General features: G+C 42.5%; 1 protein-coding gene across 2 annotated transcripts; it reads left to right on the top strand.

The window, feature by feature from the left end:
- Positions 1 to 1,508: 1,508 nt before the first annotated feature.
- rbm6 (RNA binding motif protein 6) lies at positions 1,509 to 16,166 on the top strand. Of its 2 annotated transcripts, none has more exons than XM_019861103.1 (23): positions 1,509 to 1,574; positions 3,157 to 3,206; positions 3,950 to 5,378; positions 5,527 to 5,616; positions 5,714 to 5,780; positions 6,556 to 6,629; positions 9,354 to 9,428; positions 9,560 to 9,812; positions 9,905 to 10,065; positions 10,151 to 10,254; positions 10,360 to 10,429; positions 10,504 to 10,558; positions 10,629 to 10,687; positions 10,764 to 10,863; positions 12,111 to 12,211; positions 12,537 to 12,839; positions 12,932 to 13,081; positions 13,157 to 13,222; positions 13,785 to 14,018; positions 14,094 to 14,168; positions 14,782 to 14,885; positions 15,786 to 15,837; positions 15,928 to 16,166. In XM_019861103.1, the coding sequence occupies exons 2-23, from the start codon at positions 3,160 to 3,162 to the stop codon at positions 16,021 to 16,023; spliced, it is 3,765 nt and encodes a 1,254-aa protein (XP_019716662.1). In that variant the 5' UTR covers positions 1,509 to 1,574; positions 3,157 to 3,159; the 3' UTR covers positions 16,024 to 16,166. The 2 variants fall into 2 exon arrangements, with proteins under 2 accessions (XP_019716662.1, XP_019716661.1); XM_019861102.1 differs by having other exon boundaries at positions 3,157 to 3,203; positions 3,947 to 5,378.
- Positions 16,167 to 16,410: the final 244 nt, after the last annotated feature.

Below are 16,410 nucleotides of genomic sequence, written 5' to 3' on the forward strand. Positions count from 1 at the left end.
TCTAAAAATTACTATTTTTGAGGGGGGAAATTAGATCTTTGAGGCAGTTGCATATTTTTAACTTCAGTAATCATTAAAGTAGAATATTTTTTGATTGGATTGTTTTTAATAATGTCATATTACCATGAAAATAAAATGAATACAGTATCTTGGCACATCAACATCAGATTACAATTTTTATTAAATGATTATGGTCCACAGTTATCTTTTCTTTGCTTTTATTACAAAGAATTACAACTACTTTTGTAATATTCAGATTTACATTGCAACTTTAATCTAAAAAAATAATCAACTTTTTTTTTAAATCTCAAAACTATCAAGACTTTATTTCTCTAAATATAAAATTTGATTATCCTATGTTAGTCTATGAAATAGATGACTTTTAAAAATAAACATCCAGTACATGATTTTATTGTCCTAATATTACGACTTAAATATCGAAAATATACAACTTCACTCTTCGTAATATTACATACTCCAACATCCATCCAGCCATCCATTTTCTTATCTGCTTATCCTAACAAGGGTCGAGGGCATACTGGGGTCTATCCCCGATAACTGTGGGCAGTCGGCGGGGTACACCGGAGTACACCGAACTGGTTGCCAGCCAATCGCAGGGCACACATAGACGAACAACCATGCGCGCTTACAATCACACCTCGGGACAATTTAGAGTGTTCCATTAACCTGCCACGCATGTTTTTGGAATGTGGGAGGAAACCAGAGTACCCGGAGAAAACCCACGCAGTCACTGAGAGAACATGCAAACTCCACACAGGAAGGCCGAAGCAGGAATCGAACCCTGCACCTCTGCACTGTGAGGCAGACGCGCCACCCTTACTACAACATTAATCTCGAAAATATACAACTTTTCCCCCCCGAAAAAAGTCAACTGAATTCTCGCAAGATTAAGACTTCAATATCGTAGTCTACTCATTATTCTTTTCTTTCGTGTGTGCCCCTAATTCTTCTTTGCACCAATATACACTTGTTTAAAATTAAGATTTTATGTGAAGTATTGGTTTAGCCGTTTTGCTGATGTTGTGTTGTTGATCGTAGTTAAGTGCCGCTTATTCATTCCACATGCTGTATCTGTATTATCGGCATTATGTTGATGTTTTTTGTGTGTACTAAAGCGACATTTAGCCGAGTTAGCAACTTGCTACACAACGCTTATGAAAGAATAAAATTAGCAATACTTGTCTGGTTGGCATGTTCAATTCACTCACATTTTCTCTATTTAAGCATTTGGATGCATGCATGGATGGATGGATGCATGGATAGATAGATAGACAGATAAGGTTACAAGACTTGTGAGAGAGAGCGACAGAGAGAGATAGATACTGTACACACAGACAGCCATTTTTACTCTCTCAGTCCTCGATTTACGACTGAAGTTCCGTTGAAGGTTACAAGACTTGTGAGAGAGAGCGACAGAGAGACAGATACTGTCGACACAGACAGCCATTTTTACTGTCTCTCAGTCCTCGATTTACGACTGAAGTTCCGTTGCCTCTTTGCCGTCAGCCCTGCGTGTGTGGAGTTCATTGACTGCGACCCTTCAAATTACTGAGGTGGGTGCATAATCATAATTAAAATGAAGCGATATACGCAGAAATATCCTGGGAATTCTTTGCATTTAGAAACGCAAGCGGGGTAGCTCACGGACTGAGCGTTTTAAATGGAATGTCTACCAAGCTAATGCTAAGACCCGCGAAGTGTAAACTCTTCCAAACGTTAGTTGAATACACAATAGATTACCATTTCATAGTTGCACACCACGCGAATATTGCATTTCGATCACGTCCGAATCGGTGGCGTTTCAGTAAGTTTACCTCCGCGTTGATAGTCTTATCCACCGTTAGCGGGCCTTTCGTTTTGGGCCCACTGGAAGCTAAGCAAGCACGCAGGCAGTCATTGATTGACGTGAGCAGACTTTTTATCCCCATAAATATAACTTCAGCCTCATTGGAGCGCGGCACTCACATTTATAGTAATGTAGCAATGTTGTGTCGTGAACCTTCGGGGGTCAGGGACCACAATCGAATTGGGAAAATTTGCATAGGCAAGTAATGGACCCCCCCGCAACTAGTTTTCCAACAATTGCACCATTTAGCATAGGCAAGTAATGGACGCCCCCCCACCCCCCGCAACTAGTTTTCCAACAATTGCACCATTTAAGTGGTTGACTCTCAGTATTCCACCATCTTTTAAAATGCCAAAACACATTTCATTATATTATTTCAAACTCATTTTACATTACTTTTATGAATAAATGACGTATAGATATACTACAGAATAATCAGAAAATATTTTGTAAACCCGTCTTTAGTTGGGCACATATTACACAGCTTGTCATTACGAGCTGATCAGTTGTGAACTTCCACCACTATTAGCAGTCCAGACCTTTCTGTGGATCATCTTGAGATGTTTTCAGCACGATTTTTCCGACATAAACACCTCAAGGCATCTCACATGCCTGTCAGACCTCAAGTGGAATCTCCCATCCCGCTGCCTTTTGCTGTAAACCTGGCCGGCCGTCACATTAGGTTAATTCACATTAGGTTCCTGCTCTGCTAGAATATCGCCACTCAAGAAGTAGCATGGGTTACATAACTGAAACAGAAGAAAAAAAACGCACACACAAATAAATGTGTTTTTCCAGCTGATAGTTTTCCTAAAGGTTTCACGGGGAGATTTATGTGAAAATGCAATTTTTCAAATTGTTTTTGCTTACATTAGTGGTGTCCTGATCCAATATTGATATCGGATATTGGTCCAATATATCCCAAAAAAGAGTATCGGTATTATACCGATCAACATCCAAAATCAAGTATGTTCTTAGAGTTGAATGTATGTAACCCAAATGGTTGGAATAAATGGGTCATATTCTCTCATACCATCTGTTCCTGACTATTGTTCTATGTTTGAATAGTTCACTTGATCAAATCTCTTCTAACATTTCATACTTGAACATAAATAAAAGCATGCGTCAAACCTGATATTGTATTGGACAGTACTCCTGGTTGCAATATCGGTATCATATCGGAAGTGAAAAGGTTGAGACACTTCTAATTGATACGTCAGCTCAATCAGCAATATTTGGCAACATTCACATCTATCTAATTTATGTTTTTCCCATGATACTCTTTCTAGAAAATGTGGGATGGACCAGGGCAAGGACCGAGGGGAAGACCCCCATTCAGGGCTGCGATTTGGTATATTTCACAATTCACAATGTCTCCAGTTACCACAGTTTTACTTTTGTAATTTTGCACATAGTGCCTCAGTATTATGGAGTCTTATGTGACACCGACGCAAACACTAACCTAGACAGGGGGTCCTTGGCTTATCGTATTTGACATTTTGAGATTATGAGCAGCAGTTAGTCATAGTTAACAATTAGGGTTGGGCATTGTTTGAAAATGGACTATTCCCGGGTCCAATTCTGGTTTTTCGGTTGGATTCATGTTCCTCATGATTCTCAATTCTGATCCTGATTCGTTCATTGTGCACCAGTCAAAACGCCTCATGCCAGTCTCTTGGCAAACTGCAGACCCCCTCCTGTTGGAATGGACTGATTGTGAAAACACTATGTTTAGGAATAGTTTTGAACTTTTGTTGATGTTTTCAAGTGGCAAAATTAGCATTTCCAAGGCATCTTCCAAACACGTTATGTGATGCTTCTCCGATAGTTGCAGTGCAGCATTCACGCAGGAATGACGAGTAACTTGAATGAAACATGCCACTCGCTGATGTATACACACCCTTTTTTGCTGATAGAACACAAATTAGCACCCCTTCTCAATGTTAACTAAAGGAGATAATTAAGCATGTTCTAAAAGTGCTATGTTGGGGTATAACCATTAAAGTTGCCTAAGTGGGAATTTCTCCATTGTGAGATAAAGGTTTTCTTATCTGAACTAACTAATGATCAATTTTATTACAGAGGTAATCACCGCGGAAGAGATCATCCGATGCCTGATTTTTGGCGTAGAGATGGGATGAATATGGGTCCCAGGGGCCCAATGGGTCCTCTGGATCTACCACCTATGGACATAAGAAGAATGGATTGTCCACCGATGTGGGGACGTGGCATGAATCCGCGTGGTAGAGATGTGGACAGAAATTATTTCAGATCTGGCCCTGGTCCGGATTTAGATTTCCGAGGGCAGTTTGATGGTAACAGAGACAATTTGATGAATTCACCGGGTTTGTCAGGATTTGATATGGGCGGCAGAGATGTGCCAACATGGGGGCAAAACAACAGACATATGGACATGAGAGACAGGGACATGTTTCGTGATATGCCTCGCTTCAATAATCTCAACATGGATGGGAGAAGAGGGTTTCCCATGGGCAGAATGGAAAACAAGGATGACTTTAGGGACATGCGGCCCCCCATGGGCATTGATAACCGTCGTTTTAACATGGACATGCCTCCTCATGAAAGGAGGATGATGGACATAGATAGAAGAGGAGGACCACCTTTTAATCCAAGAGGTGGGTTTGAGTCGGATATGGATTTCAGAGATCGGCCCGGTCCGCCATCTGAATTTCGCGGCAGGGAGCGCTCGCCTTTACGATTTGAAAATGATGGCCCTCCAATGGACAGGGCGAGAGCTGGCATGTCTCCCGATGCTAGCGGGTCACAAAGATCTGACTTCAAGGGTCCAGAAGACAAGGCCACAATTAGTGAGGGTCCAGAATCGAGCGGTAGCCCCCTCATAGACTATCGGAGTGGTGAAGAGATGACTCTTGCAGAGGAATGGAAGAGCCGCCAAAAGGATAAACCCCCTCTCTCAGACAAAGTTCTGGAGGGTATCTCTGCTCCCGCCTACTCAGCAGATTTTCGGAGAGATGCGACCAGTCGAGATCCACTATTTCATGAGAGGGATAGACCTTCTGTTGACTTTCCAGGGAAAGATGTCCGCTTCGCTCGCGGTGATCACTTTGCCGAAATGGACCGCCCTCTGCTTGGTAGAAACTCTCCACAAGAAAGAATTCCCCCGTCTCCCACCCCAGCTTTAAGAGGAAATGAGAATAATCGCTGGCTCGCAGAAAGAGACTTGGAACAGAATCAGAATAAACCAAAGCTTGGTGAAGAATACCACAAGAACCAGCCAACTCATGAAACTGCGGAGCCAACTGATAGTTTTACGGCACTTGAAGATATGACACACAGCGAAGGACAGACTCGGGGTAAGGTGGCAGAACTGGGAGATTTTCAAAGCAAGGACCAGGACTACAGAGACATTGATTACAGGACAGCTTCTGCTAGGATGTTTGAGTACAAACCGAGGGATCTTCAAGCAACACCTCTGATCGCGGAGTCCAAACCAGCCGTTCAACCACAATTCACTGCATCTGGATCCAAGGTAAATTTGATTTCATTCATTAAAAAAATGAATAGATGACTCATCGACTATCGGTTCCACACATCCGTCAGTATTGTCGATCGATTGTTCTCATCCCTCATGCTTGTATTTTGGTGATAACGGCTTTTGTTGGACACTTCTATAAAAGGATCAAGATTACAGGAGCGCGTCAGTGGAGGGCAAAGTGTCCACAACGGTATCCATAACTGGCATTCCAAAGACTGCTACGATGGAGCAGGTAATCAAACACACTCCTGGATTTATTTGTTTTAACCTGAATGGAAACCATCTGTTAGGAGGTCGTAGACAAATTTGCCTTATTTTTGTGTTTTCAGATTCTTGGTGCCTTTACAGTGCCAGATGGGGTGTCACAACCAGGGATGAAGATTAAAAACGTCCCAGGTAAAATACTGTGAGCCTGTGGATCTGTTTTGGGGCAATCGATTGCAAAAATGTCCCTCGATTTTACGCTCTTTTGCCGTTCGCACCTGCGCACGCGTCCTTATTTATTCTTCATGGTTGCTTTTGTTGTCTTTGCCTTTGTGATCCTCGATCAGTTTGGAACCGGGGCGGGTGGGTGGTGGTCTGAAAAGCCCGTTATGCCATCATTTGCCATGTTTGGGGATGTTGGGCCATTGCCAGCAGTTGCAGAACTCACTGTGAACCTTGAGTGGGAGTAGTGCGTGCGTGCGTGTGTGTTTGTGTGCGTGTGTGTGTGTGCGTGTGTGTGTCCTTCAAACTCATTTATGTAGATCCTTTTGTCAGACCTGTAATTACAGTGAATGTTTTTGTGGGCATACTCAACATAGTGTTTCGGGATATTTTGTTTGTTTTGCCCAAAAGTAAAAAATAAAAAAAAAAGAAATGAACGCAAAATACCATATTGCTCTGTATCCATGGTAAACATCACAAGTGTTGTCACCGCTATTGGAATATCCCCTTTATAAAAGGGTTAAGGCCTTGTTATCAGAAGATGGACTATCATAAAACCCATGAACATGCAGTGTTCCCGAGAAAGGTACAGTATTTTAGTGGATATCTAAAGCTCCCCCGCAGAGAAATGTACACTCATTTCGATGTGTTAACGCACTGCTGTCTTCATTTGTTATAGCGGGCTGACTGTGGTTACTGGAACTGACTAACAAAAACCCATCTGTATTTCAAATGCTGTCCCCAGGTTACAGCTACGATACGGCCTATGTGGAGTTTTTAAACCTCGAGGATGCAGTCCGCTTCATGGAGTCCAACAAGGTGGCCTATCCTCGTCACTCGACCAAGGCCGCCTCTCCCAACAGGATTACGAGGGGTCGAGAGGGCAATTAGTAGATTTGGGAAGGGAGTGGGGTTTCCTCTCCTAGGTCTTGGACTACAGAGGTTGAGGAATCAGTCATTTTGTTCTATAAATCCCAACAAATGTCAGGGGGGAAAAAAATTATTCCAGAAATCCATCCATCCATTTTCTTCCGCTTATCCAGGGTCGGGTCGCGGGGAAAGTAGGTTTAGCAAGGAGGCCCCGACTTCCCTCTCCCCAGCCACTTTATCTTGCTCTTCTAGGGGAATCCCAAGATAAAATCTCTCCAGCGTGTCTGTCGTCATCCCCGGGCCTCCTCCCGGTGGGATATGCCAGGAATGGTCTCACACCTAAATATTGGGTTTAGTGATGACTATCAAGAATGGCGACCCTATTTTTCAAAATTATTGTCCCGGAGAAGGCGAGTTATTCCTTCTAGCGCCACTATAAATGTACTGTTGAGCTCCTCGTGTCATTGACCGATCTTGCTAACAAAGATCTATGGGCGCAAAATTCGAGACAGAATGAACATTCCGAATAGAATGAAGTCATTTTGTTTGGGGTTGACCAGACTAGTCAACTTTACCACTGGGCAATGACAACTATAAGTTGAAGTCAATTAATCGCCAATAATGTGTTTCGGCAAGGTCGGTGGGCACTGCAAACTCACGGTGGTGCCTCAAGCTCGTGCAACTATTTTACTAAAAATCAGACCGGTAGCATGGTCACTTGCAAAATCCGCATGTGTATCCTCAAATATAACAAGAACACACGCCATCTGCTATCTGTCAGCGAATTCACCAAACTCCCTCCTGTGACAATGGAAAGACAGGCAATATATTGTACAGACAAGCGGTTGGCTGATCGTTTACCTCTTAATTGTGAAAATGGACGCTTAATGTCGCAAACAACAGTTATGCCCGCAGACACATGGCAAGCTTTTCCTCCTTTCATTCGCACCGCCGTTGGAAACGAGGATGATGGGGAAAGTGAGCGAGCGAGCTTGTTTGGAGGTGAAAGCGCACATAGCGAGTTGAAATATCAATGACATGGATTGACGTCAACGCAATTATCATCTTAGTGGATATCCTTAGTGTCTTCTGCTGTCGTGCTCACTCTGTTGATACTTTCCCCTCATGTAAACAAGTGAGAAGCTTACTCATTGTCCCTGCAGTTAGATACTTCTCTGTGGGAATTATAGTTCAGTGGAGGTTATGTGGAAAATGGTCTGGCCTACGGTCACTCATCTGAGGAATGGTAAACGGTTGTGGAACCGAAAGCTGGTTCAATGATGCTTTGGATTTTTTTTAAATGGATCTCTTTGAATATGGATGATGAGGCCTGAAGACTTGGCGTTGAAGCTCTTGGAAGAATGACCATAAAATAGCCCTTTTTTGTTTCTAGTGTCCGTGGTTCGCAAAGGAGTTTTCCTTAAGCGATGTTGCAAACGTGCTTCAGAGTGAACTTTCTCGGCGCCTTTTGGGGGTTACCATACAAATCTTTAGCATCAGGCACTGATGGGATACATAGATTGCTTGTTTGGATTTGTTATTTATTATATACATACACAAAATCCGGCTGGCTGGTGACTCTTTTGTTTCTCTTGTGTTCAGTTTCTGCTTCTCTTTTGTTTAACAGGGTCATTGTTTTTCACGGGTTTTGTAATATCTGATGGAAGTGGGGAAGTGGTCCAACTGTGGAACTTGGCCTCTTTGTATTTCAGCATCTTTTCAGTCAATTGAACATGGTGACACATGGAATGTGCTGGCTGTGACTTGGGGTTCTATCTAAGAATTGCGGGAATTTTGGGAATGGATTGACTTTTTACTAATTGTTTGGGGCTGCCATTTTCCAACTTGTTTTGAAGACAATTGCGGGAATTTTGGGAATGGATTGACTTTTTCCTAATTGTTTGGGGCTGCCATTTTCCAACTTGTTTTTTTCCTTTTATCCTTGTGTTAGGCGCGCACACGCAAAAAAGCTTAGTTTTTCGCATCATTCTCATGCAAGAACCCACCGGTAACTTTAGAGAATAGACTGTACTGTATGACGTGGTTTTCTTTGGATAAATTCACCCTTTGAATTTTGTTTACTGACACTAGTTTTTCAATTCATATGCAGACTCTTGTGAAAAATTAGTTGTTGTTTTTTTTCCTAAATATGCGTGTTTTCCTGAGATTTGGAAATGGCAATTTGATAGTATCCTGTGGCCCGAATTCACAATTGGGAGTCACGTGAATTAGTGGTTAAGCTGATCACCATGCTGAATAAGCAAAACAAACTTCCAGTTTCCGTCTTTGTCTATGATCAAAGTCTGCCTGTGGTGTTTAATAAGGTTGATGATGAGACTAAATGTGCAATATGAAGAGGACAGCTTGATAGCTGCGACGGTGTGACTCGATTGTCTGGTGTATCATATCAGGATGGCTCATTTGACAAAACACTTCTTGGGGTTCATTTAGTACTACAACAATACATGCAGCCTTCACGAGTAGCAACCACAATTCTGTAGTTTTCCCGAGTGGGGGCCTATTGTTGTATCAAGGATGGTACTGGGTCATGGATCAGTGTCCCGTCCGTGGTGCCCGTGCCACATTGCATTTTGGGTCTCTTTGGTCTTATTTTAGGTATTATCAACCTTTTTAACGGCTCATGTTGAATCCTTGCGTGTGCTCTTGTTGCAGGGTTCCCTCAAGGTTGGCACTAGAACCGTTTCCATTAGCTACTCTCATCCAGATGACAGTGAAAGAAGTGTTAATGTAAGTCCTGTAAATGTGGAATTTGTCGTTCAGAACTGTCAGGCTTGAATGGTGTTCTAGAGATGATATAGATATCTTTTTTTATAAACAAGAAATCCCATTGCAACTTGCCTCCACCTCTGGATTCACAGTTGCCCAGACCCGATCTGCCGTCAGAAGAATTTCAGTCCGGCCGAAACGAGTGCACGCCGAAAGGCCCCGAGGAGCCGCTGCCCCCCACCCAGTGGCAGCGCAACTCTGACCTTACCCCAGAGGCCTGGCAGCAGCATGTGGACCAGCAGTTTCAGCAGCAGGGAAACGAGACGCAAGCAGAGTCTTGGGGCAACCAAAATTCCCCTCACCACAATTACCCTCAGTCCAAATCAATCTTTAAGGATAGTAAAAGTATGTGCACACCCCCCCCCCCAAAAAAAAAAACATTGAAATAGTCTCTCAGTCGTTGGAATGACTGCATTCTTCTTGCTTCCCCCCAACAGCAATGATCATAAAAAATATCAAGGCCACCACAACCATAGAGGCTATTCTCAAAGCCTTGGATCCATTTGCCTATCTGGATGAGAGAAACGTTCGTCTAATCAAGGCCTCCAAGACCGCTGGAGCAAAGTGCTTTTGCTTTGTTGACATGGACTCCCATGAGGTGCCTTCAGTAAAATAGGCATGCATTACTTATGTTGCCATGTTTACTCTACACTTTTTGGAGCAAGTCTTCTTTTGTTTTGTAGCAAGTGACACGCTTGGTGGACGTTCTCGTCAACAAGCCCAATCCCCTTTATATTGACGGAGTCAGAGTGTATGCGGAGGTTGCAAAACCCCTAAAGAACCAGAAGTAAGTTGCCGGGTCGTATTTTGTGTTTCATCCCACTGTGTACACCAAACGCTATTCCTTACGATAAATGGGATTCTCACTTCATTTCTCATCTGCCTGTTGTAGTTTCAGAAGAGAATTTGACAAGCCGACCATCTTTACTCCAAGCTATCGGCCTACAGGCACCACAACGGAGGTCAGTTGTGCTCTTATTTTCGGCGAAGGAAATGATCAAACCTGTCAGGTGAACGTTTTCCTCTGGCGTTTCAGCAGCAGTTTTATCCCCAGCCGCAGCCCTTCATGCAGCCACCTCCTGAAATGCAAGGTGGGGTGACATCTTAACTCACACAGTTGTTAACGTGAATGGACCTAAAGTGGGTATGTTTTGTTCTTAGCCGGTTTGCCGACTGGTAGCAGCAATCCACCTCTGGCAGTAGATGCCAACATAAGCCAGGTAGGTGTAATGGGAGCTTTATGTAAAATTTTTCTCAAAGATACCAGTCGATTTCTTGTAACACCTGATCTCATAGGGAGTTGACTATAATGCCAGTCAAGCTGCGGATCAGTCCTACCAGGCGAGTGGAGATCAGGTGCCTGACGATGCCACAACCACCCCGAGTCAGTCGTATGGTACGAACATCTCAAGCACATTGAAAATCGGCATCTAACAGCGGGTAGCCAACTTAAGAGTGGTTCGTGGTGCGGAATTACCGAACGATGGCGCTTAAAGCTTAGTATCTACTCAGTGATTATTAACTTGACCTCTGTGTCTCCTTGTGTTAACCTGAACAATTATAAAGTTGTTTCAGAGTAGTTCTTTGCGTAACTCTTGCACATTGACTCATTCAATGCCATCCGTTTACAAAGAGGCCAACCCCATATTCAACCTTTAGTCTTTTAAAACGGAGACTTGGCTTGATGCCGGTTGGCGAAAGGCCCCCAGCAGAGTGAGCTGTTGGTCCTGTCTAGTGCACTTTGCATTGGATTTTTTTTTTTGTGTGCCTCAAATTAAATTGGCATTTAGAAACTGCATTTTGTATTTCCTCGGGATTTCTCTGTGTGATATTATAATTGGTTTGATGAACTGAAAATGTTGTATGTGATAAATATGCAAACAACACAGAAATCAGGAAAGGGGCAAATACTTTTTCACAGCACTGTACTTTTTTTCCACACAAGACAGAAAAGAAATAGCAAGAGGCAGGCTAGGTTCAAACTTGGGTTGCGTTGCCGCTGTCAGCACGCAACTCCGTCATAAACCAAGGCTGTCAAGAAAAAGGAAGGAATAACATTGACCAACAGCAAATTTTAATCAGCCATGGCTCGATGTGTCCCGAAATATATTTTAAAAAATCTTTACTTTTTTTTTGAGGACACTGGGTTTTTGAGATTTTTTTGACCGATAAAAGCATGCGCAATACCAATTTTACCATACATTGTAATTTGTCGCTGTGACATTTCAGAAAAAAATATCCACCTCTTACTGAACCTCATCCCTAATTCATAAATATCACTAAATATATTATAATATTCCATATTATGATGATTATTATTATGAAAACCTGATGTGCTAGAGATAAAACAAGGGCAGATTCAGAATCAATGCAAAAATTAATCTAGAAAAGTTTTCTGATATCTGATTAAAAAAATATTACAAATGTATTTATCAGTACAATATGATCAAATTTTTTTTTAATTTTCAAGAAACTGGTTAACACAAAAACATTGCTTCGGGTGTCATGTAATTCAATCATTTCATATTCCTATTTTCAATTCTGTTTAGTGAACAGCTGCCTGACGCATAAATAATTGAGTAGGACTTTGTACAAAATGCATGTTCATCAGTAAAAATGTATCTTGGTCATGATCCCCCTCAGATGCAGAGGAGACGCAAGATACTTCCAGTTACTTGTACGATGCCACATCAGGCTTCTACTATGATCCTGAAACCACCCTGTACTATGACCCTGGCTCTAGAGTGAGTATGCAAGACAACACGGTAGAGTTGCACGGATACATTTTTTTTTTCATAACCAGTATAAGAGAACTTGTTGATACCAAGTAGTCAACCCTAGCATATTCCCAGTTCAGCACTCACAGATGAGCATATTTTCAGATTTTATTTTTAATATTTTGGGGTGGTGCTGGGTGGCTTTTCAGGAATTGTACCTGTTTTTCAAAGAACATATCTTGAACGTTTATCCGCGTATTCACAAGTACGAATACAGACCTACAGTTTTCTGCACAGATAGTGGTATCAATCAAATCTCATGTGTCTCATACCCTTACATCTTTGTTTGTAGTACTTCTACAATGCTCAGAACCAAGAGTACCTGTACTGGGACGCGGAAACAAAGGCATACGTCCCCGTACCTGGAGACAATCAGGGCCATCATCCTGTCGTCATGACAGCCGAGGACCAAGCCATTCTTTCAAACCCGGCGGCTGACGCTCCTCTGGACATGAAAAAACCCTCCGAGCCTCCACTGCCCACCACACAGCCACCCATTTCGGCCAACAACCAGGAACCTCCGTCTCCTGAGAAGAAAGAGGATGACGACTCGCTAAGAAGAGACGAGAGGCCAAAAAGTCTCGCTGCTGTCAAGGTTTTTTTTTTTTTTTTAATATATATATGAAATGCTTTCAAAATCTCTCCATAGGAGAAAGCGTGACCAAATTAATGTTAGTTATTCTTTAGATCATGAAGGATATGGAGCGCTGGGCCAAGATACAAAACCGGCAAAAGGAGTGCGTGCGATCCCCATCACCGGTGCTGAGAGGCGGCGTGGATGATGACAGGAAGCAATCCAAGTCGGCCGATGCCGGGTTTGCGGTGTTTGAGAGGAAGGTTAGGAGAACGCGCATCCCGCCAAGATTTACCTCTCATTATTTCCAAGTCATTTACGTAATTGTGTGCCCACAGAAATCAGGGAGCGAGGATCTCTTTAAGAAGCCTCTTGCTCCAGCTAAAAAAGATGAAAAGCAAAAGGTAAGGATGTCGCAGCGAGACGCACCCCCTGTTTACACACACAGCACTCTACTCTAACTTTTGCACTGGTACCATTGGTTTGGTCGCACCATTGATGTGAAATGTTATAAATGGGAATTAGCATAGTTGTTAGGGAAAATATAAACCTGCAAACATCTGCTCCTTTAACACATGGAGCAGCAGCACATACAAATGCAGACAACAATGCTCACAACCATTTGTTCTTTTTGCTTTTTGGGGAAAAAAAACAAAGTGCATTACACCAAAGGAATGTAACCGATACTGTGTTCCGGTTGCTCTTAATTATGCTGCATCTTTTCCAGTGGATCTCAGAACTGCCTGGCAAGTTACACCACGCGATACTACATTGTAGGCACACAATGATGAAGTCCAGAGTTGCCTCTATTCTGTAAAAACCCAGGAAAAAAAGTATTGTTTAAAAATCCGCACATAGAATGATGAACCCAAATATAGCGGGATGAAACTCTTGATCCAGGGTTCATGTTTTTAACCCCCACAAGTCAGCACCATGGTTTCAGTATGTTGTGTTGCGTCTCGTCAGCGACCGATGGGCTCCTTGGGCATGCTGGCGTCAGACTACGCTGCCGGAAGCGACGAGGAGGTGGAGGAGGACAAGGAGGAGGTGGCACGCGGTGACCAGGTCAGCAAAGCGCCGCCTTCCCAGCGGGAGGACAAGCTGACGGACTGGAAGAAGATGGCCTGCTTGCTGTGCAGGCGACAGTTCCCCAACAAGGATGCGCTCGTCCGCCACCAGCAGCTGTCGGACCTGCACAAAGTACAGTACTGCCTGCTAGCACTGCTAACGCCATCCATTGTCTAGTCTCCTTTTCACGCTCGTTTGAACTCTTAGCAAAACATGGAGATCCACTTGAAGATCAAGAAGTCCAAGAAAGAGCTGGAGGCGCTTGAGAACCAGGAAAAAGAAGTGAGTGAAATGAAGAGGGGTCTTGTGGAATTTTTATGTTCGCTCCGTGCAGACGTTTGGTTGTCACGGTACTCGAAACTCTCCATCAGTGAGAATGTAATTGGGGATGGTATCGTTGTTCAGATTTTAACGAAACTACTACTCTTAACGCTACTGCTTATCAATACGGTACCTTAAGGGTATTCTTACTGGTACTACATTTGTATTGTATATTTTGTTTGTATACAGCGGTCGTTGTAAATACAGCTGAGTTGAGTTTTCCTATTTGGCCTGGACGACGCAACGTCCACAATTTCCAGAAACAATTTCAACTGTGGACTCGTCAGACCACAGAATACTTTTCCACTTTGCATCAGTCTATCTCAGTTGAGCTCGGGCCCGGAGAAGCTGACACCTTTACTGGATGTTCTTGCTGAATGGCTTTTGCTTTGGGTAGTAGAGTTTTAAGTTGGGGTATAACTTAACGATCCTCCAGTCTTTACTAATTCAAGCTCCGTCAGCATAGTACCCATCCCCAAATGTGACTGTCAATGGTTGTTTTTCAATGCATGCTCTGCGATTGGCTCATGACCAGTTAAGGGTTGTAAATGTCTCCTACACGTTCGCCACACAGCTGGGCACCAAAGAAGTTGTCAGATCACCAGAACAGAAAAGGAGAAAACACCATCACCACCAACAGCCGCAGCAGCATCATAACACCTGGGCTGGAGGGTCCAGGTATGACTCAACACAACCTTCATTTGGTTGTTCATTATCGACTGTTTGGAATTGTTCACTCATTTTGCTCCATAGTCACTGGCTTTGATTTTTTTTTTTTTAATATACTGTACAATTTATAAGATAAGAAAACCTTTATTGGTCTCGCAATGGAGAAATTCCCAATTCACAGCAGCAAAGTTATGAAAGGAGAAGTAGAACATGAAGTGCCCACACCAGTGAAATGGAAACTCGTTTTTTTAAACACTACTTGGGTGCCCTTTTAACTATAACCGGTGTTTTTGGTGAAACCAACCCATGTTGTCCCGATAATTAAAGATTACAGAATCAAAAAAGGGTGTAACAAAAACGATTTCGATCGGAAAATCGGTTTTGATTTGACGAACCAAATCAAACTGTTACATTTTAAAATATGCTTATCAAATTCTTTTATGAGAGATAAACATGAGAAATAAATTACTTTGACATTGCTGATGATTTCTTGTTTCTTTGAATTTAATCAACTTGGGCTTTGGAGAGCATTTACCTGTGCTTGCATACTCATAAAAATGACAAAACACCATAGCCGTACCATATCGAATCAAATCGTAATTGCACTGAATCAAGCCGAAACGATTATTTACAATTTAAAATCGTTACATCCTTGAATCGCATCGTACCGATGTATCGAGAATCCTATCAAGTTTGCTTTTGATAGGTTTGGTGCTTCCAATTGACAGAACACAATATTTTGCGGGTCTTGAATGATCAGTCGAAAAGGCCTAAAACAGATATGAAATATGGGGAGCTCTGCTTTGAAAATGGCTGACAGTGAAAGAGTTATGACACTGTTTTAAATTATACTGTACATATAAATAAAAAGCATACATCTCATTTCATAATGATTTTTTTTGCACTTAGGGATATGAATAAAGTGAGTGACAGACCTGGTTTGGGCTCAGAACCTCCACCGGTAAGTGTGCCGCCTTATTTCTAAAAGCCTTCACTTGATTTTCCTCACGGTTTCTCCTTATTTCCACTCGTTTTGAACCCATTTCCACAGAGGCGTCAGAAGAAAGAGCATGTCGCTTGGGATCACGCCACCTACAAACAAGCAGTGCGCAAGGCCATGTTTGCACGCTTTAAAGAACTGGAGTGACCTCACACTCTCCCTCGCCGCTGTCCGTCACACTTTGTGAACACATGCCGCCCCCCCAAAAAAAAACTTCACAAAGATGCTGATGGATGTTGTTACCAGCGGTGTTCATGAAGGCCATGTTTCCTGAACTTGTAATTATAAAACCCCCCAGAGACTCACGGTTAAAGTTTGTTTTAAAGCTTCAACTTGATTTCCTTTCCTATTTTTATTGTGTGTGGATGTAGTATTATATGCATTTTTTTTCTACATTAAAAACAAAAACACACATACTCAACTTTTGTTTTCATTTTGAGTGTTTTCACGTGCGAATTTAGGAGAAAAATGTTTATAAAGTTAAGCACTTAATCGCTTGAGTTGGTGTACGCTATCACTAATGCTGTACGAAAA

This window comes from Hippocampus comes, unplaced genomic scaffold, assembly GCF_001891065.2.
Source record: "Hippocampus comes isolate QL1 unplaced genomic scaffold, H_comes_QL1_v1.1 scaffold40, whole genome shotgun sequence".
In the NCBI taxonomy this organism is placed as follows: Eukaryota; Metazoa; Chordata; class Actinopteri; order Syngnathiformes; family Syngnathidae; genus Hippocampus; species Hippocampus comes.